This window comes from Passer montanus, unplaced genomic scaffold (genome assembly GCF_014805655.1).
Source record: "Passer montanus isolate IOZ18808 unplaced genomic scaffold, ASM1480565v1 scaffold57, whole genome shotgun sequence".
Classification (NCBI taxonomy): Eukaryota; Metazoa; Chordata; class Aves; order Passeriformes; family Passeridae; genus Passer; species Passer montanus.
The window spans coordinates 3568919-3596518 of record NW_024370705.1 but is presented as its reverse complement, the minus strand read 5'-3'; the positions used below and the strand labels follow the sequence as shown (position 1 = coordinate 3596518).

The window sequence follows — 27600 nt, the reverse complement described above, 5'->3', positions numbered from 1 at the left end:
CCTCATCTCCCCAGACCTGACGTTTAACAAAGATTAAACCGTAGCTCAGCCCCAATCCACCAGCACTTACACCAGGATATTCCCTCTGCTTTCCCAGACGACACGGAAGAGGTAAGAGAGGCACATCTGAACAGCATTAACAGCTTTCCTTCTAAAGGCTCTGAACACCTCTGCCAAGCAGCAGCAGCAGCAGCCTCATTGTGCACAGGAGGAACCAGCAGCAGCTCAGAGCTGCTCCCACACAGAGCGACTCACCTGGGCGCTGCGGCCCTGCCGCCGATGCCCGAGGCCTGCAGGGAGTGCAGCAGGTTCTTGGCCGTGGCCTGGGGCTGGGACTCGGCGAGCTGCTGAAGGGCCAGCTGCAGGGCCCTGCGCGACGCCGCATCCCTGTGACAAACCAGAACACCCCACAGCTGCCACACCGCACCAAGGGCTCTGCCCTCTCACTGCAGCATCAGCCTAATAACTGTTTTATCCTGGCTGCTCTGCACAGTGGAGTTTTTATCAGAGACCTCCATGTCCTTCCTCAAGTGACAGCAGTTATGTGGAGGCCCTCCAGGAGATTGTAGAAGAAAATGGGTCCTGAACGGCTGCTCTACAACAGACCACGATTTAATCCCACCTAAAATTTTCTAAAAGGTATCTAAAAGACAGCTCAGTCTTGCTTCACAAGGACATGGGTGTTCATTCTTGAAAACTGAACCACAGGATTGAAGTTTTAATTTTAAAATTAAAGATGAAACCCAAGGCAAATATTGTAGAACTTTTGAATGTCAATCCTCCCCTGGGAATTTACTTACAAGATTACATTGTTTAGTGTCATATACATCTCTGTGACACTGCATGGTAATATTTCCACATGCTCCAGACCAATTTAACTACTAAATACTGATAGATTACATAATACAGCCTTTCCACATCAATTTACTCACCGGTATCGATGCAGAGTAAGGCAGAAGAGTTTGCAAAGGCCTTTCACTGCACCTTCTGGGAGCTCTGTAACAATGTATTTCAAAATACTTCTTCATAAATTACTGAGCTCTTAATCTTTAACACAAACATGATTCATTTCATGACTGAAATCAGTAAACTGCTTGCATCTACAAAATTGCTTGCAAGAATCACAGTAAAAGTTTGCTCATTCTATACATTTTATGTGTATTTTTACAAATAATGGTATAACTGGAACACATGAAACATGGTCATCTTCAGAAAATGAGAGAAATAAGTTTTAAAAATTTGCTTCAGCTGTTTTATTAAGACCATCTATAATCTTCCACACTCCCCACCTCTATACATGTGTGTATCCAAATATCCTGTAAGTACTAAAAGAACAAGCCAGAGTCATGAAAGAAACTCAGCTGATACACTAATGAAGAACTAGTGCTACAAGTACTGACTGGAAAAAGCAGATGTGCCAAAAGCTGGGGTTCTGTGCAAAAAACACAAACCCCACGCTTGAAATTACCTCTGTGATTGAGCACTGGCTCAAAACACTGCCAGCCTCCTCCCTAAACAAATACAGCCACTCACACAGCCTTTTGAAACAAAACATTTTAACATTCTCCTCCACCCAGGTAAGCAGAAGAGTGCTCCCAAGCTTTTACCTTTCCCAGAAATGCATTTTCCCAGCTCACTGAGGATCTCTCTCCGCTCCTTCACGCTGGCTGTCGTTACTTTCACTGCAAACCGCTTCAGTGTGTCAGAAATCTAAAACCACAAAGCAGAAAAAGCACCAGGCTGCCTTTGATATCAACCCACGGAACATAAACCAGGGCAAGCAGAACACGTCACTTGCTGCCACATGATCTCTTAGTGTCCAAATGCAAGATCCACCATCTCAGCCACCAAGGAAGGGACACTGTGCTTCACACACTGTGAAACTCCTTCCCCAGGGTTGAGGGATGACTGCTCTCCAATTACCTGTGCTCTCCAAGAGACACTTACCCCTCTAAAAGTAACACAGAGTAAGAGCTACAACCCATAATCTGGACTACAGGACCTTTCAAAGCAAAAATAGTAACTTCCAGAATTCAAAGGAGCTTCTCCCTGTGTGTTATCTCCTGAAGTCCAGGTAGGCTTGAAGGGGCACTCGAACTGCAGACAGCCCAGGGAGACCTACACACCCAGGGTTTCTGTATTTATAAACCAAAACACAGTTCTCCAGCAAGGGCTTCTGAAATTCAGCTCTTAAACTGAGCAACTTTAGATCATCTTTCCAAAAGGCAGAGCATGTCTTTAGACACTCACAGAAAACTCTTCCCTTCCATTTTCAATCTTTTTCAAAGAGCTCATCAGAGCTGCTTTCAGTGAAATTTTTTGCCTACATGCTGGAAGGCTGATCCTGCACAGTGCCTTCCTGGCCTTTCTAGTCCATCCACACTCCGTGAGACCTCATCATTTCACACCCATGAATCTCTTAAAAGCTGGCTGGAAGCAGTGCTGCACCTCTGAACAGGAAGGCTGGGCTGAGCTGCAAAGGATGACCAGCAACGTCACTGACACGAGAACCAAACGAACCAGCTGGTATCAGGGACCTGCTCTTCTCTCAAAGCTTTCAACTACATGAGTTCATCATATGCAAACTCCAACCAAGCTCCAACCACTTACTCATGCTGCTTAATGACGAGCAGGGGAATGTGCAGACATGAAAAACGTGTTAAAATCATCCTAAGTCTAGAAATTACAAATATAAATTATGTATAACACTACAAGATCTCACCAGCATCTCAGTCACTTACGCAAACTGCAAAACCTTGACTACACACTGAATCTTCACAGAAAAGCCACTGGGACAGGCTTCAGCAGTTTGCTTTCTACTTTTATGTTTCAGGATGTTTATGTACACATTACACAGCCAGCATAGCAGCAAAGCTTCCGCGAATAAATACAGAGGACAAAGGCGGTATTTGTACAAAGCCCTGATGCTGAACAGAGTGCGATTCGCTCTGGGAGCATGCCCAGCCCCGCAGGATGAAGCCGGCGGTGGCACAGGCGGGGCACAGGGAGCGGGCACAGCGCGGCCGGGCGGTGCGAACCCGGAACAGCCGCACACGGCGCCGCAGCCGGGCGGGACGGGCCCGGTCAGCCCCGCTCCGCCCGGCCTCCCCAGCGGCGGCCGCTTCCCGCGGGCGATGGGCGCTGCCCGCCCGTGCCGGGAGCCCGGCCGCACCGCGCGGGGAATCGGAACGGGACGGGACGGAACGGGACGGGCGGCGGCCGCACCGCCCAGACGTGCTGCGGGCAAGGCCCGAGCTCGGCCCGGCCGGGCAGAGCTGCGCTGCGGCCACGAGTGGAACTGCTCCCCTGCAGCACCCGGGGCCGGGGCACAACCGCTGCCCTGGCGTGCCCCGGGCCCAGGACAACCACGGCCCTGGAGCGCAGGGCCCCTCACGTCACACCAGTCCCACACCCCAGCTGATACGGAGACTACACCATCGATGCAGGCACACATGAAGGTGTAAAACAGCTTTTTATTTCTCCCATCAGGCCAGCTCTGACAAAGGCAGAGGGTGGCTGCTGTTAGTCAAAGAGACCAAATCCCATGTCCTCGTCAGACTCCTCCGACTCCTCCTTCGCTGCCTCCTTCGCTGGAGCAGCGGCGGCAGCAGCAGCAGGTGCAGCTGTTTCAGCCACCACAGGCATAGCTGCCACAAAAGCTGAGGGGTCTGCCAGGAAGGCCTTCACCTGTAAAAGTGGAGGGAAAAATGTAAACTCACAGGTAACAAAACATCTTGCAGGACTGAACCTTTGTAATGATAAGGCAGCATTTGCAGCTTGCCAGAATCCAAACAGGTCCACCTATCAGTAGCAGATATGAAGAACCAAAGACATTTCAGCTAAGCTTTCAGCCTCAAGAAGGAACACCAGGTAAATTGGCTTTCTCCTGCCATTTGTACATAACATATGGAAGGAAGCAAGGCCCCTTCTCCAGAGACATCCCACACACAGGTGTGTCCCAGTCCTCTGAAACCAGAGGACATGCTGTGAATGTGTGCCTGGCTGCACTTCTAAGACTCTCTCTGCAGAGCTCAGAGCCAGCCATTACCTTTTCAGCCAGTGGGAAGGTGTAGTCAGTCTCCACAGCCACGGCCAGGACACGCTTGTAGCCATTGATGATGGAGTGGGGCACAGACGCGATGGTCGGGTACCCAATTTGCAGACAGATGCTGGCAACATTACGAACACCCTGCAAAGAGACAGACTGGTGTTTCTGTGGTCTGAGAAATAACCCAGAAATCACAGCAGAGGATGGCCAGATGACAACTTTTGCACTGCCAACAGGAAGGAAAGCATGCAATGCACACACGTAAAGCTCCAGTGAAATCAAGGCTTCGATACTTAAATGTCACTGATCTCTGCTCTCTGGACACCAGTGACAGGACCCGAGAGAACGGCACAAAGCTGTGTCAGGGGAGTTCTAAATGGAATAATAAGAAAAGGCTCTTCCCCCAGAGGGGGGTGGGGCACTGAACAGGCTCCCCACAGAATGGTCATGGTCCCAAGGCTGCCAGAGCTCGAGAAGCATTTGGACAATGCTCTCGAGCACAGGGTAGGATTGCTGAGGTGTCCTGTGCAGGGCCAGGAGTTGGACTCGATGATCCTTGTGGGGCCCTTCCAATTCAGGATATTGCATGATTTTAACTGGCCTCAAATAATTTCTGAAGCACATTCAGATGAAGAATCCTACAGGAATGTACTCCCTGACACACAGTTTCTCTAGGGAACCAGGGAGAGCTCCTGGCTCTGCAGGACCTCACGGACAATACCAGACAGGACACTTTGTTGTGGCAGTGCTGGCTCCCAGAGCAGCGAGGGACAGGGCTGTGGCACTCACCTCCAGAAAACGCTTGTGCAAGGTCTCCTCGGTGATGTCCAGCACTTCAGGGTTGTAAATGCTGCCATTATCAAAGACCTGCTGGATCACCAACCCGAAGGAGAATGGGGAGATGTTCAGCATGTTGAGCAGGGTGGCTTCGCTGGCACCCACTTTGTCTCCAGTCTTGATAAGCTGCACATCACTCTGAGGAGATCAGGGAAAACGAGTGAATACACACCAAGAGATTCCAGCACGTCAAAGCAGTGGGACACAAACACAGAGAGTGGAACTAGAGCAGCAAATGAGCACAACCAACACACTCCACATGCAGAGAAAGCCCCAGACCACATAAACAAATCCATGTTGGCCAGGAAAAAGGCAGCACCTTTCCTGCATTACCCATGGGTAGTTCACCAGCACATTCCTCTGACAGAGCCTATGCATGGAAATCTGATGGAGAACTTCAATCCCCCCACGCTGCACATTAAAACCAAGCCAGACACCCTCCTCCAGATCCCAAAGTGCAATAATCACACTGCTCATACAATGTCTTGGCACTACTGAGAGCTTTGGCCTTCACAGCTCCCTCAGCTGCCACAATCAAGGCCTCCCAATCCAAGAACAGCTTGAACAACTGCAGCTCACTGACCAGAATTTCAATGGTTCCTCTGGAGATCTTTGTGGTGATGCCCAAGGCCTGGAAAAAGGAGGTCTTCTCGGGTCCGAGGCCCGTGTTCTGGGCTGGCACAGTCACATCACAAGGAGCAATAGCACCGGCACGGGCAGCAGCTGGCACCTGACAGGGGGAAGACAAGAAGCTGCAAGAACGCTCACCTCAGATCTCATGGGATCACCTCCTCCCTGACCTGCTCCTCCAGGAGAGACAGCACCCATGCACAAGTGAGGCAGTTGAACTTAAGCAGTCTGGCTAAACTGCAAGGGCCAATTCCCAACCCTTGAGGACTCCCTGTCCACTGTGAAGACTCAGTTTTATTTTGTGTATCCCAGCATAAACATGCAATGAGGGATAATCTCCCTTACCTTGTTGGCCAGCAGCATGTCCCGGATCTCAGTCAGATCCTCCTTAGTGAAGACAAAGCCCACATTCCCACGGATGTGAGGCAGCAGCCTGAAGAAAAGATGACAGCCTTTAGTTTCACTCCTTAGACAACCTCCCCTCCCCCAAGACAGAGGACCCAGAAGTGCCCTCAGGCAGCACTACCCACTTTTCTAGAGCAGGGTTATTCTCCAGATGGCCACGAATAGCTTTGCGCATCATGGTATTCTTCCCCATCAGCACAACAGCTTTTCCACGCAGGGACATACGGATCTGCTGCATCTGCTTGGATCCCACGTTGTCTGCTCCCACAATGAAACATTTTGGGTAATCATCCAGGAGTTGCTATAGCAAAACAAACACTGTAACTATACAAAGAAATTCGGACAAGTACACAGAGCAGCATTAAAATCCCAACACATTAAAACGTTAAAAAAGTCTGTCAGAAATTTGAGAACGATGAGCTTCAAGTGAGGCTGGGTGTGCCATAGGCTGCATCTTTCACTCAGCCATCGAGTCACATCCCTGAACAAGTCTGCAAGCGCCGCGGCAGATTCTCAGGAGGCCTGATCTGGACTATCTCCCATCTCTCCCTAGTGCCAGGAACCCGTTCAGATCCCCCTTAGCCCTCACGTATCTCTCTTACAAGCCCCCACAGCCCGGTTCCCGCTGCCCCGAGCCTGCCCCGGCAGCGCCCACGAAGGCTCCGAGTCGACACTCACGATGATTTTCATAAAATAGTTGGACTTCCACGTAGCCCTGTCTTCCCTGGGCATCTCGGCGGTGCTCCAAGGATCGCCCGGTGGGTTTAAAGACGAGCTGGGACCTGCCAGGAAGAAGAGCGGCTCAAGTGGGTCCCCACCCTTCCCTTCTCTCCGCCCTGGGGCCCAGCGCTCCCAACCCCACAGCCCGGCCACAGTCCAGATCCCGCTCCTCGTTCCGGTCCGCTCGCTCGGGCACGGCCGCCCAGCCCCAGCCCCAGCCCCGCCCGGGCCCCGGAGCCGCCGCGCCGCGCCCGCACCTCCACGAGGGCTCCGGGAAAGAAGGGCCGCAGGGCTGGCTTGTGTCCTTTTATACCGCGGCTTACCACCAATCGCAGAGCGCCGCGGCGCTGCCTGCCCTCAGCCCATTGGCTGCCTTCCACGTCAATCATCCACCGCTCTGTGGGAAGCGCGTGACGCCGGCGGAAGGCGCGAACGGCGCAGGAGAGCGCGCGGCGGGCGCGCGTCGCCCCCTGGCGGCCGGAGGAGCGCACTCCCCTCCCTCTCTCCCCCTCAGCCCTGAGGGGACCCGCCCGGGCTCCGCTCCCTCACAACCCGGGGGGAAAAACCGCGACACAGGCGTGGCTATAACGGTAAAAATTTTATTGGCGTAACTGCAAGAATTTTAAATGGAGAGGGGAAAAAAAAGCGGAGTTAGAAGTTTACAGGGGAGGAAAGAATCAAATAATTGTCGACCCAGCGGAGCGTCCCCCAGCCCAGCCCAGCTATGATGTGAAAGGCCTTGCCCAGGGATGGCGCCTGGCCCGGGGGTGCACACACACACCCTCCCGGAACATCCCACACCCCAACAGCGGCTGTGCCCCCCCAAAACCGCATCTGCAATAGACAAACAGGCATTCTGGACACCCACAGGGCAGCAGCCACCACCAGGCATTATTTGGCAGAGTAGCATCGGTGTGGCATCCCAGCTTATCAGACACCAGATGAAGGCAGAAGGTGAGTGTGACATCATCTCAGTCAAGCACTAAGGCCAGAGGAGCCTCCTCTCACACACAGCACCCTGCACCCAGGTGTGCCACAAGTGTCACTGACAAAGCCTTGGCTAGCAGTGAGGTAGGTTAAAGACTCCCCAGACAGGGAAACTGAGGCACAGGATTACACAGTTTGCAGGTGTCACACAAAGTGGCAGTGCCAGAAACATCTCGCCCCTCTCCAGCATCTGCACACAACAGCTGTGTAGTCTCCTCAGCAGCAACCAAGGAAGTTGACCATTCCAGAGAGATAAACACAGGCAGCTTAGGAACATCCATTTTAAGTCAAACAGACTTGCAAGATGAAAAGGCAAATGCACAAGGACTCTTGCCTCAAGAATTTCCCAGAGCTGTGCTCAGCCCAGCTGACACAGCTCCAGTGCTCCCACAGCTCCCTCTGGCCTCACACCCACGCACTGAGGTTTGTTTGTTGGGGGAAATCCACGGGACAGTTTCAGTGACCTGAGCAGGGCAGCACAGCACCATGGTGAGGTTACACGGGACAGTGACCCATGGGCTTCAGGGCTGGCTTCTGACAGCCCTGGACCCCTATAATGCACCTGCCGAGCTGCAAACACAACCAGTTGCCAACGGTGACAGAGCTGCAGCTCTCTGGAGCAGGAATTCCAAACACCGCTCCCAGGGCCGGTACCACAGAGCGCCACTGGGAATTTCAGTGCAGGACTTCCCTCTCCACAGCACCCTCCAGCCAGAGACCTAGAAGTGCTTTACCAAACATGAACTAGGTCTCACAATAACCTCACAAATCCAGGTTAAACTGCCCCAATTTTACAGATGGGGAAACTGAGGCACGGTAAGGTTTAGTGACTGGCCCAAAGCTGCACAGCTAGTCAGGAACAGACTCTGTCTCCCAGTTTCTTCTCCTCAGCCACAAGACCTTTCTTCCACAGAAAGAAAGGAGCCCCTTCCCCAGTTAACCCTGTTCTGGTTTCAGGAAGCTGAAGAAGAGAAACCAAGGTGAAAGATCTGAACTCCTTCCCCCCTAGCATCATATTAAGACTCACTTTCAACAGCCTGGAAGCTGGGCTTTGGGAGAACGGCAGGTGATTGAAATACAGCAGTTTACAGCTTACAATAAAAACCAAAATTATACCTTTAGGTGACACAGAGGAGGAAAAAAAAAAAAAACCAAATCTATTCACAGTTCACCTGCCTGTGCTAGGGGAAAAAAAATACAAGTCATGTTCCCTTGTCCATAGATTCCAGCCCCTCCCAACCCGCAACAAAAAGGAAATATTGAATGTTAGTTAGGCTTAATAAAGCATTGAGATTACAGATGCAGTAAGCCAGCACAACTGGCACACTGCCTAGAACAGCACAGCTTGATATAAAAGTTGCTTTCTTAAAATCACTTCAAAACCAATTTCTGTATAAGAGGATTAAAAGTAAATTAGATATGAATTCAAAATCAGTGTAGAAATCTACAGTTCTTATCAAAGACAGGATACAGTATTCACTTTGATAGTAAAACTCCAAGTGTGTCATGCACACCTAACCCCCAGGACTCGTTATACCAGTAACAGTCAATATAAAAGGTTATTGCTGTAGCATCTCTCAGTAGAACATATTTAACAAGAGCACAGAAAAGGGAAACACCAAGGGGCTGATAGGTCTCATTAGCAAACCAGGAGAAGAAAGGATATAAATTTAGGAATTTTTTTTCCTGGCTTCTTAAACCCTTCCTTCTAGCCACTCTTGTGACAGATTCAGGCCCTGACAGATGGAGAGTTCCAGGCCAGATAAACACACGCACGTCACACTCGCTCATGACAGGGCTGGATGAAAAAGGCTGCTCTAACCTCTCTGCACCTGTGTTTAAAGAAGGGGTGATGCCTCTTCCTCTCCCAGGAGCAGCAGGTGAGGGGAGCAGATTCCCTGAGCTGGCCCGGGTGCCTGTGGAGCTGCCGGGCACAGCAAGTCCCCACAGGAGAGCACAACAGTGCTGAGGGATGGTTGGGGCTTACCCCACCTCCTGCTCCAGTGTGCTGAGAAAAGGCATTGAGAAAGGGAGTAACAAACTAGGGAAAAAAAGAAAAACACCCCACACAGTAACATCTTGATTCCTCTTAATTAAAAAAAGAGTAAGTGGTATTATCTCCTTACAGTGTAATGGAACTGGAGAGACCCTTGCAGGGTCTTGGCTGCCTGTGCTGATGCTCTAGTCTCAGCAAGTCACACACACCATGTAACTCTGTGAGGAGAGCCAGGGTGGCACTGAGATCACAGGGTGACCTTGCTGTGCTGTCACTCACCCTGCACACGTGCAGGCAAAAGCCTGAGAATAAGGTGTCAAAGCAGAGGGTTGTGTTGTCTGCAAGTGTCACCATTTGCTCAGAGAGCTGACACAGGCTGAAATGTACTGGCAAAGCCTCCTGCTGCCAGGAGGGGGCTGGGAAAACGTCCCTGTTAGAGCCCTCGAGCTAAGCTCAGCTGTCAGTCACACACACAGACACACACACACCGTAATGAGGGATCTCAGCCTCTCTCTTCTGAGACACAGCAAGGGCGTTTCCAGTTTAATGGTCCATCTCATCTCTGGATTTACTGCCTCTCCATAGCAGCACTTCCCACCCCCCACCCCCCTCTCCCCTGCCTGGTAAGGTTCCTAAATCACAGTAATGTTCAGAGAGACAGAACTGCCAAGGGGGCAGCAGAAAGATGCTTGAGCGCCCATCTACAGCGCCTCTAACAGAAGAGCTTGAGGAAGCAGTTCTGGCAGTAGGGCTTGTCATTCTGCTCTTTGAAGGTTCCTTTGTTGAGCTGCTTGAGGCAGAAGGCACAGACAAAGTGTTCTGGGTGGAATTTCTTGCCCATAGCAGTGATGCAGCGTCCTGTGATGGGCTTCTGGCAGCCGGAGCAGAGCGAGCCGCGGCGCTCGTGGTAGTGCACCTCGCAGTAGGGCTGCCCGTCGTGCTCGAAGAAGCTGCCGTTGACAAACGGGGTGAAACATTCCTGCAGCAGGACAAAGCAAAGGGGACAGGTTGTATGAGAAGCTGGGGTGGTGGGGAGGGGCAGCTCTACAAGTGTCTTTTGCTCTATGGCACAGCCCAGCTGTGCTGTGGGCAGGTGAACTGCTGCCTTTCAGCACTGTCCAGTTATCCAGAGCCAAACTCTGTCCATCATTAAGAGCTTCCAAAAAAAAGACTGAGAAATGGACAGATACAGACACAAGCAAGGGAATTAATCAGCTCCTTTGCCCAGCTGGCTTCACTTCTACAAAGAAAATACTATGGAGGAGCTATCAGAAGTATCCAGCCAGGAAAAAGGAGAGCATTGCCCTGAGATGGGAAACACTGCAGCACCTTTCCCTGTTGTTTTTTTTCCTCACTTCAGCTTCCCCACAAGGGCAAGCAGAAGAAAGGACCAACACAGACTTTCATGCAGCAGAATCCTGATGAGCATGGGACTGGTTCCAGCTGAGAAAATCAGGCACAATTAATCTTTATGAGTGACCTCTCCAGAATGGCTGGCATTAGGCAAATACACTCTGCAAAGGATTGTCCAGCCTGAAATATTTCCACCAGTTACGCACGGGTCACTGCTGGGAGAAACTGTTTGTTCTATAGTGCTAATGATGTTGAGTAGATAAGGGGAAGAGGACACACGAGCTATGTGCTAATAAATGTCCAGAACTGCTCCCTCCCCTCAGCGTCAGCAGTTGAGGACACTTCACTGCAGAACTTGCAACAGAGGCACCCACTATCCCCACCAGACTGGGGAGACTCCTCTCCTTGTAAAAGTGGGAAACTGAGGCAGCAGAGTAAGGGAGGGAGTTTAGGACACCGCCAGAGTTACCAAATATATCAGCAGCAAGACCCAGAGGAGACAGTTTCCTGAACCCTAGTTTTGCTGTTCTCTTCCCCAGGGAGGACACTGAGTATCAGACACAGCTGGCTCCCAGCCTGTGGACAGGAGTCCAGCAAACAGCATGCAGAGCCATGGGCAGCTGAACACTTGCAGCACCAGGAGAATGCAGCCTGCCTGCAGAGAGTCCAAGACTTTACCAATGCTGTTAGTTACCTCAGTAGACAGTCTCTTCCCTCAGTCAGCAGAACAGCTGAGAAGTTTGCTCTGCTTTTGCAGAAACAGGAAGAGAATGACATCTTGTGGCCTGAAAGAAATCTGTGCTGGCCTCACTAATTCAGGCCGCAACGGGGGAAAGGAAAACAGAACTGCCTGATAAAGTCTCAATCTCTGCATGAGAAGGCATAGGCCCCCCAGCCCCAGTCTGGCACAGCTTCTGCCTCACTCTGCACACCACTGCAGGAGCCACAGACACTCCCAACAGGCTGGTGACTGCCTGCTCTGAGCATCACAACAGGAATCAGCAGCTTGTGGTTTTGGCTGCGTGATCTGGTTTCTGCCTTCTCTCCCACTCTAGGAAACAGGGGCTGATCTGGCTAATCTCTTGGGGATGGTTAAGAGTTAATATTTGCAATGCTCTCTGAAAGAGTGCCAAGCATTTAATCTGCAGTATTCCTGTTTATTATGCCTGTTGTATGGAGCCTGCCACTATTTCACTGACTTACATGTTTGTCTGAACAAGGTCACTCTCATTAGTTTACATTTTCAGATGGAGCTTGGGAGGAATATCCTCAAAAGCTGATTGCTGAGGCAAGTGCTCAGAGAGAAGCTTAGCTTCTAATTATTTAAAGGTCACAGAAAATATCTCTTATCTGTGAGCTGCTGCAGAAGCCCATAGTTAAATCTGGGAACAGAAAGAGCAAAGCAACTCCAAAGTTGAATACAAACCAAGAGAGAACAAGAAAGTGTTTGGTTGCTGGCATGTTTTTATGTTGTGGGGCTGGCTTCCCTTCACTACCCCACTGACACCTTACTCTGATATGGGACCAGATGCCTCAGGGTGGAAACAAGAGGGGTCATACAGCAGCAGCAAAGGACCTGGGGTTTCTTACCCGACAGACAAAGCACTCGGGGTGCCACAGGGTGTTCAAGGCAGAGATGTAGTTTTCCAGGATAGCCCGGGCACAGCCTCCACACTTGGGAGCAAACATATCAAAGTAGTCCTTGCGGCAATAGGCTTTGCCATCCTTCTCATGAAATCCTGCCAAAAGAGAGGAGGCAAAGGGATCAGCTTCATCTTCACCTGTGGCCACTCAACCTGTGCAGGGTAACCCATGGGGTAGGATCATGCTTCCTCCTGCTAGCACACACAGCAGCTAGAGCTGTTTCTTGTTCTGTTCCCTTCCCATCCCAGCAGAGGCATGTTCTTCCTCCCCAGGGAGAAGCCATTATTACTGGCACTATTCCTCCCCATAAACAGCTCCCTTGGAACTCCAGTAGTTCCCCTGTGAAGCCTCAGGCTGTACCCCAGAAGCAGCTCTGCCTGACTCCCTCATCTGCAGTTCAGAGGGGAGATTGCTTTCCCCTTGCATAAACCAGCAATACCTTCAGGTCCAAAGAAAGCTCCACACTGAGCACAGAAAAAGTGTTCAGGGTGCCATGTCCTGTCCAAAGCCGTCACCACTTTCTGTTGAGAAGAAAACACAAAGTGCAGGTCATGTTAATGACTTGGAGGTGAGTAAGGGGAGCTGGAGAGAGGAGACAACAAAGGAATGTCGGAGCAAGCATTAAAATAGACTGTCCTTTAGAGAGCAGAATCAATTTGCCTCTGCCCTGCCTCTGTCTCATTCAGACTTTCCCACTGCACACTTTTTTTTACCCTAAAAGGATCTTAGGCACTGCTTCCTCCCTTATACAGGGCCCCACCCAGTCTTAAGGACCAGCACTGGTGCCTGTTACCACAGGCTACCAACAACAAAAGCTGAGGAATCATTACCAGAATGATGGAGCAATGTGGGGTTCTGAAGGAACTTCAACAAAGGTAAGAGGGACCAACACCACTCACTAGTGTAAGAATTTGACTGTGCCAAGTTGTTTCCCTTTCAAAGGAAGGACAAAACAACTACAGAAATCCCTGAACAAAACGTTCCACCCAGGATACACGGGTGAACTGGAATTTTAACACCTAGGCCTGCAGCAACCTGTCATGACCTTGACTCCCCCAAGGAACTCACATCAAGGATGGGCCCGTTGCAGTAGTAGCAGCGAGGAGAGAAGAGGTTGTGGTAGTCCTTCTCACAGTAGGGCTGCCCATCCCGCTCAAAGAAGTTCCGAGACCCGATCTCCTCCTGGCAGTGGGTGCAGACGAAGTGCTCAGGGTGCCAGGTCTTCCCCATGGCTGTAACTACCTGTTGGGAAAACAGACTTTGGAGAACAACTCTATCTCTCCCTCCCCTAGACCACATGACAAGATACCAGCTGGAGGTCAGCAAGAATGACAAGTTCTACTACTCAAGTGAGCCCTGGACTGGGGTAGCATGAAAACTGAATTACCTATCATCTCAGGAGAGGGCAGTCCCTCAGGGGCAGGGTAGAGGTCACTGGAGGAGCTTACAGCGTACCTAGCCAGTGGATAAATAGAGTACTTCAGTTTCTCCAGCATCTCCAGTCTCTCCAGCCTCACGAAATAGCCCTCCCCGTTACTCCCAGCTGCAGCCCAAGGTTCAGCAATGAGGCAGCACCTTCAACTCACCTGCCCAGCAATAGGCTTCTTGCAGGCTCCACAGACACCTTTGGCAACTGTAGCTACACCCAGTTTATTCAGGTCAGACTGAAGACTCCCCAGCATGGTATCCAGCTGACTGCCAGGCTTGGAGGCTGTGGATGGAGGGGAGCTGCTCCCGGCTTTTCCCTGCGCCATGAACTGCAGGTAAGACAAAACAAACACTGTAAGGTGAATGCTGCTGTGCTTATCAGATAAATGCCTGCTGTGGCTGCCAGTGACTCCCCTGCAGAGACAGACAGGAGTCAGCTACGCTCTCTGAAGAAGCTGGTGAGAGCCAGCATCAAGTACACACATGTATTCTGCCCATGCAGAGACAAGCAGAGAACTGAGATATGTAACAGCAGAGTTGTGAACTGAAAATTTGATTTTCTTTCACTGCACATACACCAAAAGTCACCAGCACATCCCAGGCACTCAGTACAGTGCTCTCTAAGCCCCTGCCAAAAATCTCCCTTTACCTCATCAGTTCTTGGCTGGCTGACAAAGCAGACGCCATCCAGAGGCCCCTTCTCCTTGACCTCTCTCCATTCCTATCCTCTTGCTCTGAGCTGTATCTCCTCTCTGACAGAGATGCTCTTCTCTGCCTCATCTCACCTCCCTTTCAGCTAGAAAATTTTCTCCCTTTGCACCACCATCTGCACATTTGTTTGCCAAGTCTCTTACACTCTCAGGTGGGTCTCACCCCACGCCTGAGCTAAGCAACTGGAAGCAGGAAGGAAGTAGCTCCCTCCCAGCTGGCTGCTGTTTACTACAGCGAGGGCAGTGCATGCCCAGCAGACAGGGCTGCTAGGTGTGTTGTAGCTGGAAATGCACCAGTGGGGGGAAGGGGATTTGGATACTTGTCTCAGAGGCTGTTTCTGAAACTCACACCACCACAGCACACACGGCTTGGAAAGGCTTCCCAGAGGAGGGGAGAAATGTTTTACTGAGGTTCATAATATAAACAAAGAGTATGTTCTCCTTGGCCACCACAGTGCCCTTTACAAACAAACCCCAGCAAGGAAATAGAGGTTATTTTAGCTGACTTGGCACTGCCATAGCTACTGTCAGGTTTAGGGACGCACAAAGAAGTTGGGTTTAGAGCATGTTTTCTTCTACTAAGAGAGTAAATTAAAGCTGACAAAATCTATGCATATGAACAACCAATGAGCCTGCTGCCATCACAGCCAAAGGAGCTGGGACATGCTGAAGTGCTCCAAACCTTGGCAGACTCTCCCCTTCCAGCCACAGGAGGAGCTCTATTCCCTGTTCTGCAGCTGCTTGTCCTTGCAGTGGATCAGTTTACTCAATGACAAATCCTGGCTTCTGCTCGTTTGTATACACATTCTCATGACATACATGAATTTAGCTGCTTTTACACTCACATCCACACACTCCCCAGCCTTGCCTCACATGCAGCGTGACTCTCAATGGATCCTAACACACAGCTTTTCCCCTCCTCTCTCAACCTAGCTCTCCTAGTCCAGCAGCACAGAGCAGCCCCATGACACCCCAGCATCCTCAGCCTAAAACAATCCCTTCACCACACAACACACATTTGCTACCAAAAGCTGTTACAATGGCTGCCTCCAAAGCACACACACAACTGCAGGAATACTCCCACCTCTCCAACAGGTGTTTGGAGACAAAGCCTGTCCAGAGCCCCAGGATAAAGCCCAGGCTTCCTGCATGGTGCAGCAGGAAGAAAAGGGCTGCACTGTGTGGAAACAATCACAGCTTCTCTTGCTCTAGCCAGGGGTTACGGCCACACAGGGCAGGCACAGATGCCACACACAACTGATAAACACCATCCAGAGAGAAAGGGGATGAATTCAACATGTAGCAACAGAGCACTTCACCCTCATAGTGACCTGGAGGGACCACACACTCCTGCTGACCCCAGAGCAGGCACAAATACCTGTGCACACCTCCATTTCTAGCTGGCCTGGCCATCCAGCCCTCTTGACAGCTCACAAATGAGCCCCCACCTGAAAGAGGTTTGTTTCCACCTCCTGTACATGATGCATGCTGTTTGTAGGGGACACTCAGCACATCATCCTCATGCAAACTGATCATGCAAAGGCCCTTCAAACTCCCACCCTTCACTCATGAGATCTGCCATCACTCAAGTTCGGAAAGGAGCTCTATGAGTAGCAAAACATGCAATACAGGATATCATCCACATTAACAGTGCTGGGAGCTCCAGGAGCAGATCCCAGCACACTCATCAACCAGAAGAGCACACACCATGCTGAGGAAACAGAAAGGGGATCCTGCCTTGTCAGGGGCTGTGGGGCCCCGGGGTGCAGGAGCAGCCAACAGACTGGCACTGCGGCCTAGGGGAGGAGCAGAGGTCACCTGGAAAGCACAACAGGTCAAGATGCAGAGATGTATCTTGCTCACTGCTTTAGAGCTGCCTGTACACTAACACTGCACATGGAGCTACAGCCCTTCCCTGGCAGGAGATGCAGAACCCAGGTCTTGACCATGCCATCTCCTCCCCCAAATTCATTAATATGGTGGACACCTGCCTAAAAGGGCAAACACAGGAAGGACTGCTGAGTTGCTCCTTCCACTATGCATGTTCTGCCATGTTTTACTCCCCCACTTCAGTGAGATTGTGTCAGGGAGATCTCCAGGCTGTGTTTCAGAGTTACCTTCTCAATCTCAAAGGAAAATGAGAGTCCCTGATGCACAAAGTGACTGTCAGGACACACAGGACCCACATACCCCAGCAAGTTGTTGCACAGTCATGAACTGTGCAGTGCTACAGCTGGGATTAGATATTGTCCATGAGTCCTCCCTCATCCAGCAGTTCATCCCAGCCTTTACCTGAACACTGTATCTATTGAGCTGTCAAATTACAAGCAGTAGTTGGATTAGAAAACACTGCTAAAAAAACCAAATCAGAATAGAGAAGCCTGCCTGCATTTCTGGGAAGAAGGCTTCATCTTCAGTCTGACAGCCAACAGAGACAACTGCCTTGGTGCTAGGAGTCCAGGTCTGGGGAGAACAGGAATGTTTGGGATCTTCATTAGGAGGGGTGCCCACAACAGAAACCTCATGATAATCATTATCAGAAGCTTCCCACTGGAAGAGAGGCTGGGGAGCCAAGCTGAAGGAAGAGGAAGAGACTGGACTAGGAGCTGGGGTAGATGACACATGGGAAGGCTGAGGTGGGAGTGAGAGAAGAGGTGCAGGGTCAGAGGCAGGAGAAGGAGCAGCATTAACAGGGACTATCTTTGCAGCTTCTTTGGAAGGCTGGAGCTGGGAAGAGACTGGAACAGAGATTGTCTTCCTGGAGAGGAGTGGGGATTCTGGAGGAAAAACCACCTAGAAAGACATGGAGGAAGAAGAAAGGTGAAAAAAAAATCCAAAGAAGAACCAACAAGCACTTCCTTTAATAGGAAGGCTGGCTGCTACCAGTATGTTTATCTAAGAGGAAAAAGCAGCAAGAAGGAGAAGGGAGCTACAGAAGGTGCTGCTCTTTGTAGCTTAAGGGAGAGCACCATCTTATTCATCCCCAGAAAGCCCTGCACAGGTACAGCACTGGACAAAACAAAGCACGCCTGTGTGTCAGGTGTCCCAGTGAGGTTTTAAAAATAATCCTCACATGGACAATTGAGATGTGATAGCAGTAGACTGCATCAACAGATACCATAAGCAGCTCCCTCAGATCCCACTCCAGTTCTTAAACATCCAGAACTAGGACCCTGTGCTGCTTTCCCTCTCAGGCCAGACAAGGGTGAATAGTTACTTCTTCATTTTGTGTTGTTTAGGATTCTCAGAAACTCAATCTGCACCTCCACACAATGTGATCTGGACAGAGGGACATGCTGGAGTTTCCCAGTGCGTGTGACCCTGCTTTCTACCTTCTCTACTTGCTGTTCACCACTCTGCTCTTCCCCCCGGGGCCTGGCAGTGACAATGACCCCCTCTGTCAGCCAGGCATCCTGGCTTTGCCATTCTTCCTGCTCCTGGTTATCGATGCCCAGTCTGTCCTGAAGCTCCTCAATCAAGCGGTCTTGGGACTCAGTCTTGTGGAACAGGGCAGGACCTAGTTTACGCCTTGGAGAGAGGTCCCGAGACATTGGATGCACATTCGCAGTCTCTTTTGTCCTCTTGATTAAAGATTTAATCTAAATGACAAAGGCAATAGTATCAATAAGAAGAGCAAAGTCAGAGCAAGCCCCAAGACGCAGCAGCACAAACTCAAAGACATTAGTGACAATTGTAAGCAGGAAGAGTGATGGCATTTATTCCACAATGCCAAAATTCCTCTTGGCACAGCCCAGAACAGTGACTCAGTGCAAGGAAAAACCCTGTAAGGATAATCACAGCAGCCAAAAATAACTGTCTAGAAAAGGAAGGGAAAGATTAACCAGTGGGAAGCCAAGATAGGAGGTGAAGCATGAGCACTCCACTGAGCATTACAGAAACCTCAGCATCACAAGGGCACAGAGCTGTGCCTCTGTTTGCCCTTGACAGGCACAAGGCTCTTGGTCAGACACGTCTGGTGCACAAAGTGTACTTCCAGCACAGAAAGGAACACTGACAGCTTCAGTAATGAGACCTAAAATGGTAAGCAGAGCAGAGGAGCTGCCATCCCAGTCAGTAGCATCAAACAGCCCTTTCAGCTTTTTGGAGGTCTCTGTGGACCGAGCCTTACCCCAATTAGGGAATAAAAGTCCACTTCACAAGGGAGTCCCTAAAAACTGCCATGTTCTGTGCTGCTGAACCACATGCAGGAGAGACCACGAGATAAAGCCCTGTGACATGCAGTGACATGCAGTGTCAGTGACACTGTCAGAGTTCGTGCTGTTAGTGGGGTGAGCCCGGGCACGCTCACTGCACACACACACTGTTAGTGTGCTGGCAGAACAGTCCTGGCTAGCACTCGCCCTACTCCTACATTCACTCAGTGCCTGCCTGGCCTGATGCAGAAATCCTCTCAATGGGTGGTTTGGAGACACATGGCAGATCCCATTCAGCCTTCCCAAAGTTTTCAGGAGATTCCGGAGTGACTGCAGAGCTTCTGAATTGCTCATTTTCCTGGTCTCCTCTGGCCTTGTTCATGTTAGCAGTACCTGCCTTCCTAAGAGTTCTGTCTCTGCCCTGCCTCTTCTTGCCCAGATCAGGACAGTAGACCTTGGTTTCATGTGGCACTTCAGCTTTTAGCTCCTGTCCTTGCTCCACTACAAAGCCCAACTGGTGTTTAGTGTCTGGGAAGACATCCCACCGATCCAGGGCAACAACAGAAGGTTCATTAACAGAATCCAAAACATTGTCATTCTTTGCATGCACCTCTGGCACATGTGCAGGCAGCTCCAGGGCCCACAGCTCATCTAAAGCTGTTTCCACACTTCTGCCCTGGGAGGAAAGAGCTGAGTTGTCCCTGAGTGCTCCCTGCTGATGCAGCTCCTTGGGTATCTGCCCCTTCTTTGAAATGGGTACACTTGAGATTTTGGGGTCAGTTCTCTGCTCCTTCTTCTCAGCCTCTCTTGCCACGTCATACCCTAAGCCCTGTGCCTCCACATTAGCAGACCTACAGAGAAGCTCCACACTAGAAGCTGGCACAGCCTGGGAAGTATTTCTGGAACAGTCAGGCTTTCTGTTCAGCTGAACTAAGCTTGCAGAGGCCACTTGCTCCCCACGAGTAGCATAACCAGAGGAGCTCCGTGGTGGGGGCACAGGTGGAGGGGCAGCAGGATGCCCTGACAAAGGCAGAACTGTGGTGTCACTGCCTTCCTCAATGCAGGTGTCTGCTGAGGGGACAGATGCTGGCACTGTTGAGTCCCCAGTGTGACTTGCAGAAAGGTGTTTGGAATGGGACAGCATTGTTAAACTGTGAGGAGTGTTGCTGGAGTTTGCATTTGCTGAACTGGGAACCGGTTCTAGGGAAGATTCAGAAATCAGAGACACAGTAGAACTAGTCTGAAAAATAAGAGATAGAAGGAATAAGCAGAGAAAAAGATAATGACAGAGATAAGGAGAAGGAAAAAAAAGGCACACAATTAAGGATTATAAGAATCATTACTTCCAAATCAAAAAGCCATTGACCCAAATCCTTACTTCCAAGAGTAAGGAAGAAAAATGAGACACCAAAGAGTAGAACCAGTATGACATTGTACTGATCTTCACGAGTTCTACAGCCACTGGGATCCTTTTCCTGGCCCTTCTCCTCAGTGACAGCCCAGTGTTCACCTGCAGCTGTGATGGGGGCACAGCATGGCCACTGCTGGGAGGCCAGCTCCAAACCCAGGAGTGTCTGACTGTGAATAAAGGTCACGAAAACTTACAACAGTCAGACATGTAAATTTTATATTCCAAAGCTGCAAAAAATTCAATCAATGAATAGAACAAAGCATGACATTTTCTTCTTGATACACTTAATAAAATGCTCCAGTTGGCTGAGTTCATGGCAGTGAAAACAAAGCTTCAGGGCATTCACAGCACGAGCAGATGACATGGGCTTTGTTCTATTCACACGACTAATCTCACCTTGGAAGTGACACACACTGAATCTATACAAGCCTGTCAGTCATTCCATGCCCTTGTGAGCATTGCTTAGGTGGCAGAATAGCCTCTCCCCCTTAGGCCAAAGATTCCACATTGACATTGTAATAAAATCAGTATTAATTTTGATCAAAAAAACATCCTAAGAAGAGCAATTAATACATAGGTTTTGGTTTTCCTTGACTTACAGGATCTTTTAAAAACAAAAGATCATGGGTCCTTCCTTCCCCACTTCCAGTGGTTCCTGACTAAACTCTAGGAGACAAAGTAATACTACTCCTTTTTCTTAAAAAGAGACTCAGAACAGCAACTTGGACAAGCTCACACAGCAGGTCAACCTAAGATAAAGACTGCCTTCTCAGTTTTAAAAACGTACCCACAAAGGATTTCCAAATCAAAGAGCTATCAAGACCTCTAACTCTTTGTCACATTTTCCAGAGAAGCCTAAAGAAGTCTGATGCTTATGCTCTGAGGTGGAAGGGCACACAACTTCCTAAGCCCCAAGTATGCTACCTCTCAGTCCCCACTTACCTGAGATACTTATCATGAAGAAAACAATATAACTAACCAGAACACAACCTGTCAGTAAATGGAAGAATAATAACCTTCAGCTGACCTGAGCTCCTGCCATGCTGAGGGGCCAGGAGCTGGCACATGTGCACACGCCTGCAAAGTCACACCAGCAGTGCTGCAAGGAGACTCTTCTCAGAAAGGAAAGGGCAATAAGAGACCAAATTTCATTACTGATTGCTCTTCCCTTCGAGTAGCACAGCCAGGCTACTGTGACCACAGTCACAGCTGAAAGGAAAATGACCAGCAAGTATATTAAAATGAGGGAATATCCCAGTATTTGCTCTCCCTGAATTTTGCCTCAGCTGGGTACACCTGTAAAAGTAACCTGGTTTGATGCTGTGCTTCACATTTAGTTTCCAGACTTCCTAAAATGAAGTTGTCACTTTCAAGGCAAGACTAACATTTTGCTCAAACATCAGTATTTACAACACACTGAAACCATCCTAATTCCAAACTAAGAGCAATGGGTGAGCACTCAACAGTAACAGAACAGTTAACTACAAGTATCCAGCTATGCAGTAAGCAGGCATCACATTACACAGAAATGGCAGAGGGTAAAAAACAAGTGCATTAAGTAATCTCAGTGCCTGATGACCAATTAACCAGATAACCAAAATCAAATGAATTCTGTAAGCAAGAAGAAGGGGCAACAAATTAGAGTGAGCAAAATATAATAAAAGGGTCACGTATCATCACCTTTTACTTGGGGGTACAAGGCAAATCAAGCACCAGTACCCTCCACTCCTCCTATCCTCATCTATTACAACTTCTATTAATTCCAATTAATTACAGATCATATTTGGGGTTTTTATCCTATATCCTGCACTCACACACAGGTCTGACACTCAAACAGCAGCCTTCATATTCCACCTTTGCAAGGACTCCCCTTGTCTTCCTTTTTACAGCCAAGTTAACACCCCCAGCCGGCACAAACAGAAGAGGTATAACCAAACAAAAAGGACTGAAGGGAAAATGAAGCAACCTGGACAACAGGAGAAAAGGAAAGTAATTTAAAAACAGTCTATGACATCATTAAGAAAAGGGAATTGATCACAGAAGCCACGTTCCTTTGCTCATTGTTCTTTTCCTTGTGCTCCAGGAAGAATGTTTAGGCACAGATGAGCTCAATGCTTCACAAAAATAACATTGCTGTGCTTAATAAAGCCCAAATCTTAATATCTTGCTGCATTTCAATTTGGTCTCTGAAGTCAACTGAAAACTAAGCCAGGAAGGCAGGTGGCATTAGTCACAGCAGCTTATCTCTGTCACACAGGTTTTAGTGGAGATTCTAGAGCTTCTCAAGAGTGCAAAGTACTGAATGCCCACACTTTAAAATGTCCACTCCCTGTATCTTACCAAAGGAACCTGTGCTGGGCAAGGTCATTGTCAGCTGCCAAGAGCTCACCTGGAGCAAAGGCTGGGCACACCCTCAGTGAGTTTCCTGATAAAGCTGCAGGGGCACAGGGCCATAGTGCTCAGCTCCCACAGCACACGGAAGGAGCAGGGCGTGGAATGCCAGAAGCACAAGTGGGAACTCTCTCCAGCTTCACAACACTGCAGTGTTCAACCAGGCTGAACAGAGCTTGTGGCTATCCTGCACTACACCCTAGGACCTCAGAAAGAAAAAAGGCCACACTAAGGTGTCAATATTTGCAAATGACTAAACACACACTACAGTAAGTCTAGAGAAAACATTGAGGAACTCAGATTCTCACTGATTTAGGTGCATGTGCCAGGAATGGCAGGCTGAATTCCATTCCAGCAAGCACAAGGCATGTGAAGCTCCTCAGAACACGTGTGCCCAGTGCTAGGCTCTGAACTCACACACTTGCCACAATTCTGGGTATTGTACTGACCTCCATGGGACCCAGCAAACACAGAAAGAACAGCAAACAGCAAAAGCTGTCACTACATGTTCTGTGCCTCTCCTCACAAAACACTGCTCAGCTCTGGCTGATCTACCTAATGTCATCTAGGAGGGGATGGAGTTCAGACAAGAAATCTCAAGCATCCAGCAGACTCTTCCATATAGGAATAAAACAGAGAGTTAGGAATTGATTTAGGATTAGATAGGTATGTAAAAAAGGCAAACCTAACAAAGAGATTATCCAGTATATTTGCTTTCTCCACCTCTCTCAGAAGAAATCCAAGTTAATAGCTCAGTAAAACTATATGAAAAGCAGCTGAAAGTAGAAAGTGAGAAAGTATTTTTCATTTTGCCGTGGGTATGGGTAAATGAAATCTCACAAAAACATCCTCCACAGTTCATCATCTAGTGCAGGAATGGTAACACACCCACATGAATAAAGAAAAAGTTATTCAAGTACATATGCTGACACTGAATCGTACTGGCCGTCCTTTGCCCCCACAAGAAGCTGAAACTTTAATCCCATGTTGAGGTGAATAAGAGATTTTCTTTAAGATAAAACCTTTGAATCTCCTTCTGCCTGATGTAAAGGCTTCGGTGCACACACAACATGCCTGGATATCCATTCTCCTCAGGGAAAGCACATCAGGGTGAAAACACACTCCAGAGAGGAGACATCCCACTGGAGTGGGATGAACAGAACAGAAGGGCCTGGTCTCTGTCAGTAAGCAGAGTGGTGTCCCATGCCTCTCTCCTTCTCATTAAGTTGTAGCACAGCAGAATAATTCACTCTGTACCGAGCAGTAACAAAGCTCATTATCTTTGGCAAACAGACAAACTGCAGAACTGAAGGAATAACAGATCCCAGAACTGCCTTATCCTGCCAGTGATGAGAATTTATAGCAGTCATGGACACCTACAGCCCCACTCAGAAAGCACAAATACACCACAGGAAGTTTATCAGAGCAAATGTGAGAGGTAAAGGAGGCCTTCTGGAGACCAACCAAGGACAGGAAATGTGGTTAAGAGGCAAGAGAGACTGGGGTGGACAGGGACAGGATGAAGCATTCAGCTGTCATGAGAGGGTACCTTGAAGTCAGAGAGAGATGCCATCAGCTCATCCAGTTCTCGTGTAGCTGAAGAAGCAGAAATTCGTGTCTGCTGCTGACTGGCAGTGACACGCTGGGGGCTGCTCACCTCACCCTGGCTCACAGTGATTGCAGGCCTGGCCAGGGGGGAAAATTAAAATAAAATGTTAAGAAGAGTGTGTTTAAATATGGGAGGGCACTCCTAGACTGAAGTCCCACTGTTCCCCCAAGCAAGCAGAGCATGAGGAGTTTCATCACCACAGCCCAACCTGGCCCAGCTTCCCCAACACATGCAGACCCTGCCTCACATGTGCAAACACATCCCATCCACTAAAAAACAGATGATGCCTGAACATTCATTTTGTATTTGTGGTCAGCTGTAAATCTGAGCTTGGATGACTAATGCAGAAATCTTCCCATCCAGAAGCAGACTGCAAAGCACCAGTACCCACCTGACTTCTGACCCTTCAGACAAAGCCCATCTTCCACCCATCACTCCCACAGCAGCTGCCCCTACAGTCACCATTCCCCCAGGAGCCCATCCCACCCCACCAAACATTACTCACACTGGACTTGGCACGGAGCTCTCCAGCTCATCCAGCAGGCTCTCCACGCTGGGACGCACGTCTTCGATCCCACGTGCGCCATTTCGCTTTGGCTTTTCTTTTGTCGGGGGTGCAGCCTTCCCTGCCCCTGAGCTGCTGTTCTCTGGGACAACATAGTGAGGGCCAGCCACGCTGGGCAGTGATGGGCTTCTGCCAGCCTCATCTGAAGAAAGGGGGGCAGAAAAGAGCCACTCAGAGCCCCATTCCACACACACACATATGCTTATCACAGGCAAGTCATAACATTGTCCAGAAATCTTGTGGCATGTCCATCTTCAAGGATATTAAAAACTTAACAGTGCAAGGATTTGAGCAACCTAAACTAACTTGGAAACTTTAGTTAGAGGCAGTTTTGAAGTTGGCCTTGCTTTGAGCAGGGTGCTGCAGCTCAGACCTCAAGAGATCCCACCCTCACTAAATGAATCTATGATTAAGGGCTGGAGGGGTCTCCCTCACTAAGGATGTTGGAAAGAAAAAGCAAGCTACTATTCTGAGAATCAAATTATCCACTCATACCAAATGTCTTCCTATTCCTTACCTGCTGTGAAGCCACTGGCAGGAGTATGTTGAACAGCATTCAGTTCCAGAAGGAGTCTGTCCAGTTCTGAGAGGTTGCTGCCCAGAGAGGAGCTGGTCATTGTGGGAGATGGCTCTGCAGACTTCTGCTTGTTTGGGAAACTGAAGATAAAAGGGAAATGTGAAACTTCTGCATCAAGACATAGCAGAGGGATGGAGGGAAACTACTCCTTAGGTTCCTGAAGGTTACACATGTGCTGTGGTCTTTTCAGGCTGGTGCTTTTAGCTCTGGGGGTAAAGAAGACACATGCTTTGTGGCATGACTAAATACAGCCACTGCTATTCTTGTAAATTACAAAAACAGCATTGATGGACAGGGCCTCTGATTTTAGGAATACGTGAATGCCCAGCCCTGTAGGAAAGAGTTAACTGTCTGTAGATCCAAAATGCACAGAACAGCAGCAGAACCATTAGCTCACGTAAGGAAAATGACTTGTTTCTGCTGACACCACACCAAGCAGCAACAGCCTCCTCCCTGAGCAGGGAATGCAGGGCTAGCACAGACTGGAGACAGAGGCAAAGCACCAGCCTCAGGTTAGCAGCAGAAACTGAGAAGCAGTAGGATATGATATGTCACAGCCTCTTGCAACAGTGAAGGTCTCCCCAAGTCCTCACACCTTTAATTTGGGGAACTTTAATCAATTCATAAGAAAGTAACTTGGTATTATTTTAATGTGTTAAATACACATGCATATGTAAAGCACTGCTGTAATTACTGCTAGTCTTATATGGGTGATATCAATTTACCACACAGAATTGCAAACTGTTCCAAAGCAGAACTTCACACCAATGCAGTGATTTTTACAGCAGTTACACTGTATTAACAGTCCCTCCATTGTCAATGGCAGGAACTTTTTTTTTCTCCTGGTTTTACAAATGAAGAAATAACTTTTAATGTTCTACAGGTTCTAATTTTATCAAAAAGTTATTTTCCAAATCCAAAATGCTTCTGCCTTGTGCACAGGACCATATTATGCTCCAAAAGTTAGTATCTAGCAGGTTAAGGACTCTGATATCTGTAACACCAGTGACAATTATGAATTCCATAAGGGAATTATCCTTCTCTTCAGGTTGAAAAACAAGATCCACAACTGCAATCTGAGGAGAACATACTTCACACTGAACCAACACACCAGCTACAATTCACACCAGAACCAAGCATGCCAGACCCTTGTTCAAGAGTACTTATGGCTCTAATTACCTTCATTTCATACTAATTGCATGCAGTCATTTGAAAAAACTGCAATTACCATCTCCATTGGACCATCTCTGGCTAGGATGCCCAGAGAGGAGCTGAGCTCTAACCAGAATTAGTTCTGGTTAGAAACCACTTCCTGCACAGCAAAGAGCTGGCATGATTAGATAATGACTCCAAAGAAACACCAGTCTCCAAAGAGTAGAAAGGCACCTAGGATGAATTTCTGACAGCCTCTGCATCACTCACCCCTATGTCAGCAGAAAGGTCTGTCCTACTGTGCAGGCTACTCCTCCAGCCTCTCAGAGTGAGAGCAGCTGCCTTTGCAAGTGTGAACTTGTTACCTATCAATCACCTAGTGAGATGGAAGTTTTAAGAAGCTTGAATTTACCTGAAAACTGAAGGCCCTGCACAACGCTCCAGGCCACAAGTCCTGAGTTCCCAGGGAAAAATAACCCAAAGGCCATCCACCTCCTGAAGAACTTCTGTGCTGTTTAGCAGGGGGGTGGATTTGTCACTTGTGTCTGGATCATATCCTTCACAACACAACCCAGATCCTGCTGTGTCTGATGGATCTTTAACCTCCTGCAGCTGAGCAAGCCCAAGGGCCAGGTCAAAGTTTGAAGTGAGTATGAAAGTTACAGTGGCATGTTACAAAAGAGGCAATCAAAACTGACACAAAGCAATGTAACACACACGGAGAGCAGTGTTTGTTTCCACTTATAGAAGACAGCTTGACCCTCAGCAAGCTCACGTTGTGAGTCAGGCTTATCTCTAAAAAGGACAGGATACCTGTAGACGTGTTCCTCTTCACTGGCACGGGGAGTAGGAGAGTTGAGCCCGTCTCTAGGAACGGAGGCACTGGAGCTTTTGGCACTAGAGCTGTATATAGGAGACTGGGACTGAGGCTGTGGAAACAAGATTTGCATTGGAAACAAAGAATACAAAAATAATATGCACAC

The 27600-nt window shown here is 49.0% G+C and overlaps 3 protein-coding genes across 8 annotated transcripts in view; all 3 read right to left on the bottom strand.

Moving 5' to 3' along the window:
• The window catches only part of GCN1 (GCN1 activator of EIF2AK4), a 37490-nt gene extending 35684 nt beyond the window's left edge, over window positions 1–1806 (bottom strand). Inside the window, exons 1-4 of the mRNA XM_039725828.1 lie at window positions 1795–1806; window positions 1608–1710; window positions 933–996; window positions 256–387 (exon numbers count right to left, since the gene is read on the bottom strand). Of these exons, the coding sequence (XP_039581762.1) occupies window positions 256–387; window positions 933–996; window positions 1608–1710; window positions 1795–1806 (311 nt within the window). The remainder of the gene's footprint in view (window positions 1–255; window positions 388–932; window positions 997–1607; window positions 1711–1794) is intronic.
• A 1647-nt stretch (window positions 1807–3453) lies between these two features.
• Window positions 3454–6928, bottom strand: RPLP0 (ribosomal protein lateral stalk subunit P0). The gene is made up of 8 exons (XM_039726009.1): window positions 6898–6928; window positions 6599–6702; window positions 6046–6221; window positions 5861–5948; window positions 5469–5615; window positions 4838–5023; window positions 4049–4189; window positions 3454–3687 (listed from the first exon to the last, which is right to left on the bottom strand). The coding sequence occupies exons 2-8, from the start codon at window positions 6650–6652 to the stop codon at window positions 3523–3525; spliced, it is 957 nt and encodes a 318-aa protein (XP_039581943.1). The 5' UTR covers window positions 6653–6702; window positions 6898–6928; the 3' UTR covers window positions 3454–3522.
• Window positions 6929–7219: 291 nt separating this feature from the next.
• PXN (paxillin) overlaps window positions 7220–27600 on the bottom strand; it is a 53196-nt gene continuing 32815 nt past the window's right edge. For 4 of the 6 annotated variants that reach the window (XM_039726003.1, XM_039726004.1, XM_039726005.1 and 1 more), the window contains 13 exons: window positions 27431–27546; window positions 25406–25545; window positions 24829–25030; window positions 24264–24399; window positions 19148–20152; window positions 18091–18357; window positions 17144–17551; window positions 16496–16576; window positions 14207–14377; window positions 13689–13862; window positions 13060–13141; window positions 12567–12715; window positions 7220–10602 (listed from right to left, as the gene is read on the bottom strand). In XM_039726003.1, coding sequence (XP_039581937.1) covers window positions 10336–10602; window positions 12567–12715; window positions 13060–13141; window positions 13689–13862; window positions 14207–14377; window positions 16496–16576; window positions 17144–17551; window positions 18091–18357; window positions 19148–20152; window positions 24264–24399; window positions 24829–25030; window positions 25406–25545; window positions 27431–27546 — 3198 coding nt within the window. In that variant the 3' untranslated portion in view covers window positions 7220–10335. Of the gene's footprint in view, window positions 10603–12566; window positions 12716–13059; window positions 13142–13688; window positions 13863–14007; window positions 14076–14206; window positions 14378–16495; window positions 16577–17143; window positions 17552–18090; window positions 18358–19147; window positions 20153–24263; window positions 24400–24828; window positions 25031–25405; window positions 25546–27430; window positions 27547–27600 lie in introns of those variants that run through there. The other 2 variants (XM_039726007.1, XM_039726008.1) reach the window with 2 other exon arrangements.

Excerpts from the sequence above, each read along its gene's own strand:
- RPLP0 (XM_039726009.1), bottom strand. The coding sequence starts at position 6,652 with ATGCCCAGGGAAGACAGGGCTACGTGGAAGTCCAACTATTTTATGAAA. Across the intron at positions 6,222-6,598 it reads ACTATTTTATGAAAATCATC|CAACTCCTGGATGATTACCC; the intron begins GTGAGTGTCGAC and ends GTTTTGCTATAG. Across the intron at positions 5,949-6,045 it reads AATAACCCTGCTCTAGAAAA|GCTGCTGCCTCACATCCGTG; the intron begins GTGGGTAGTGCT and ends TCTTTTCTTCAG.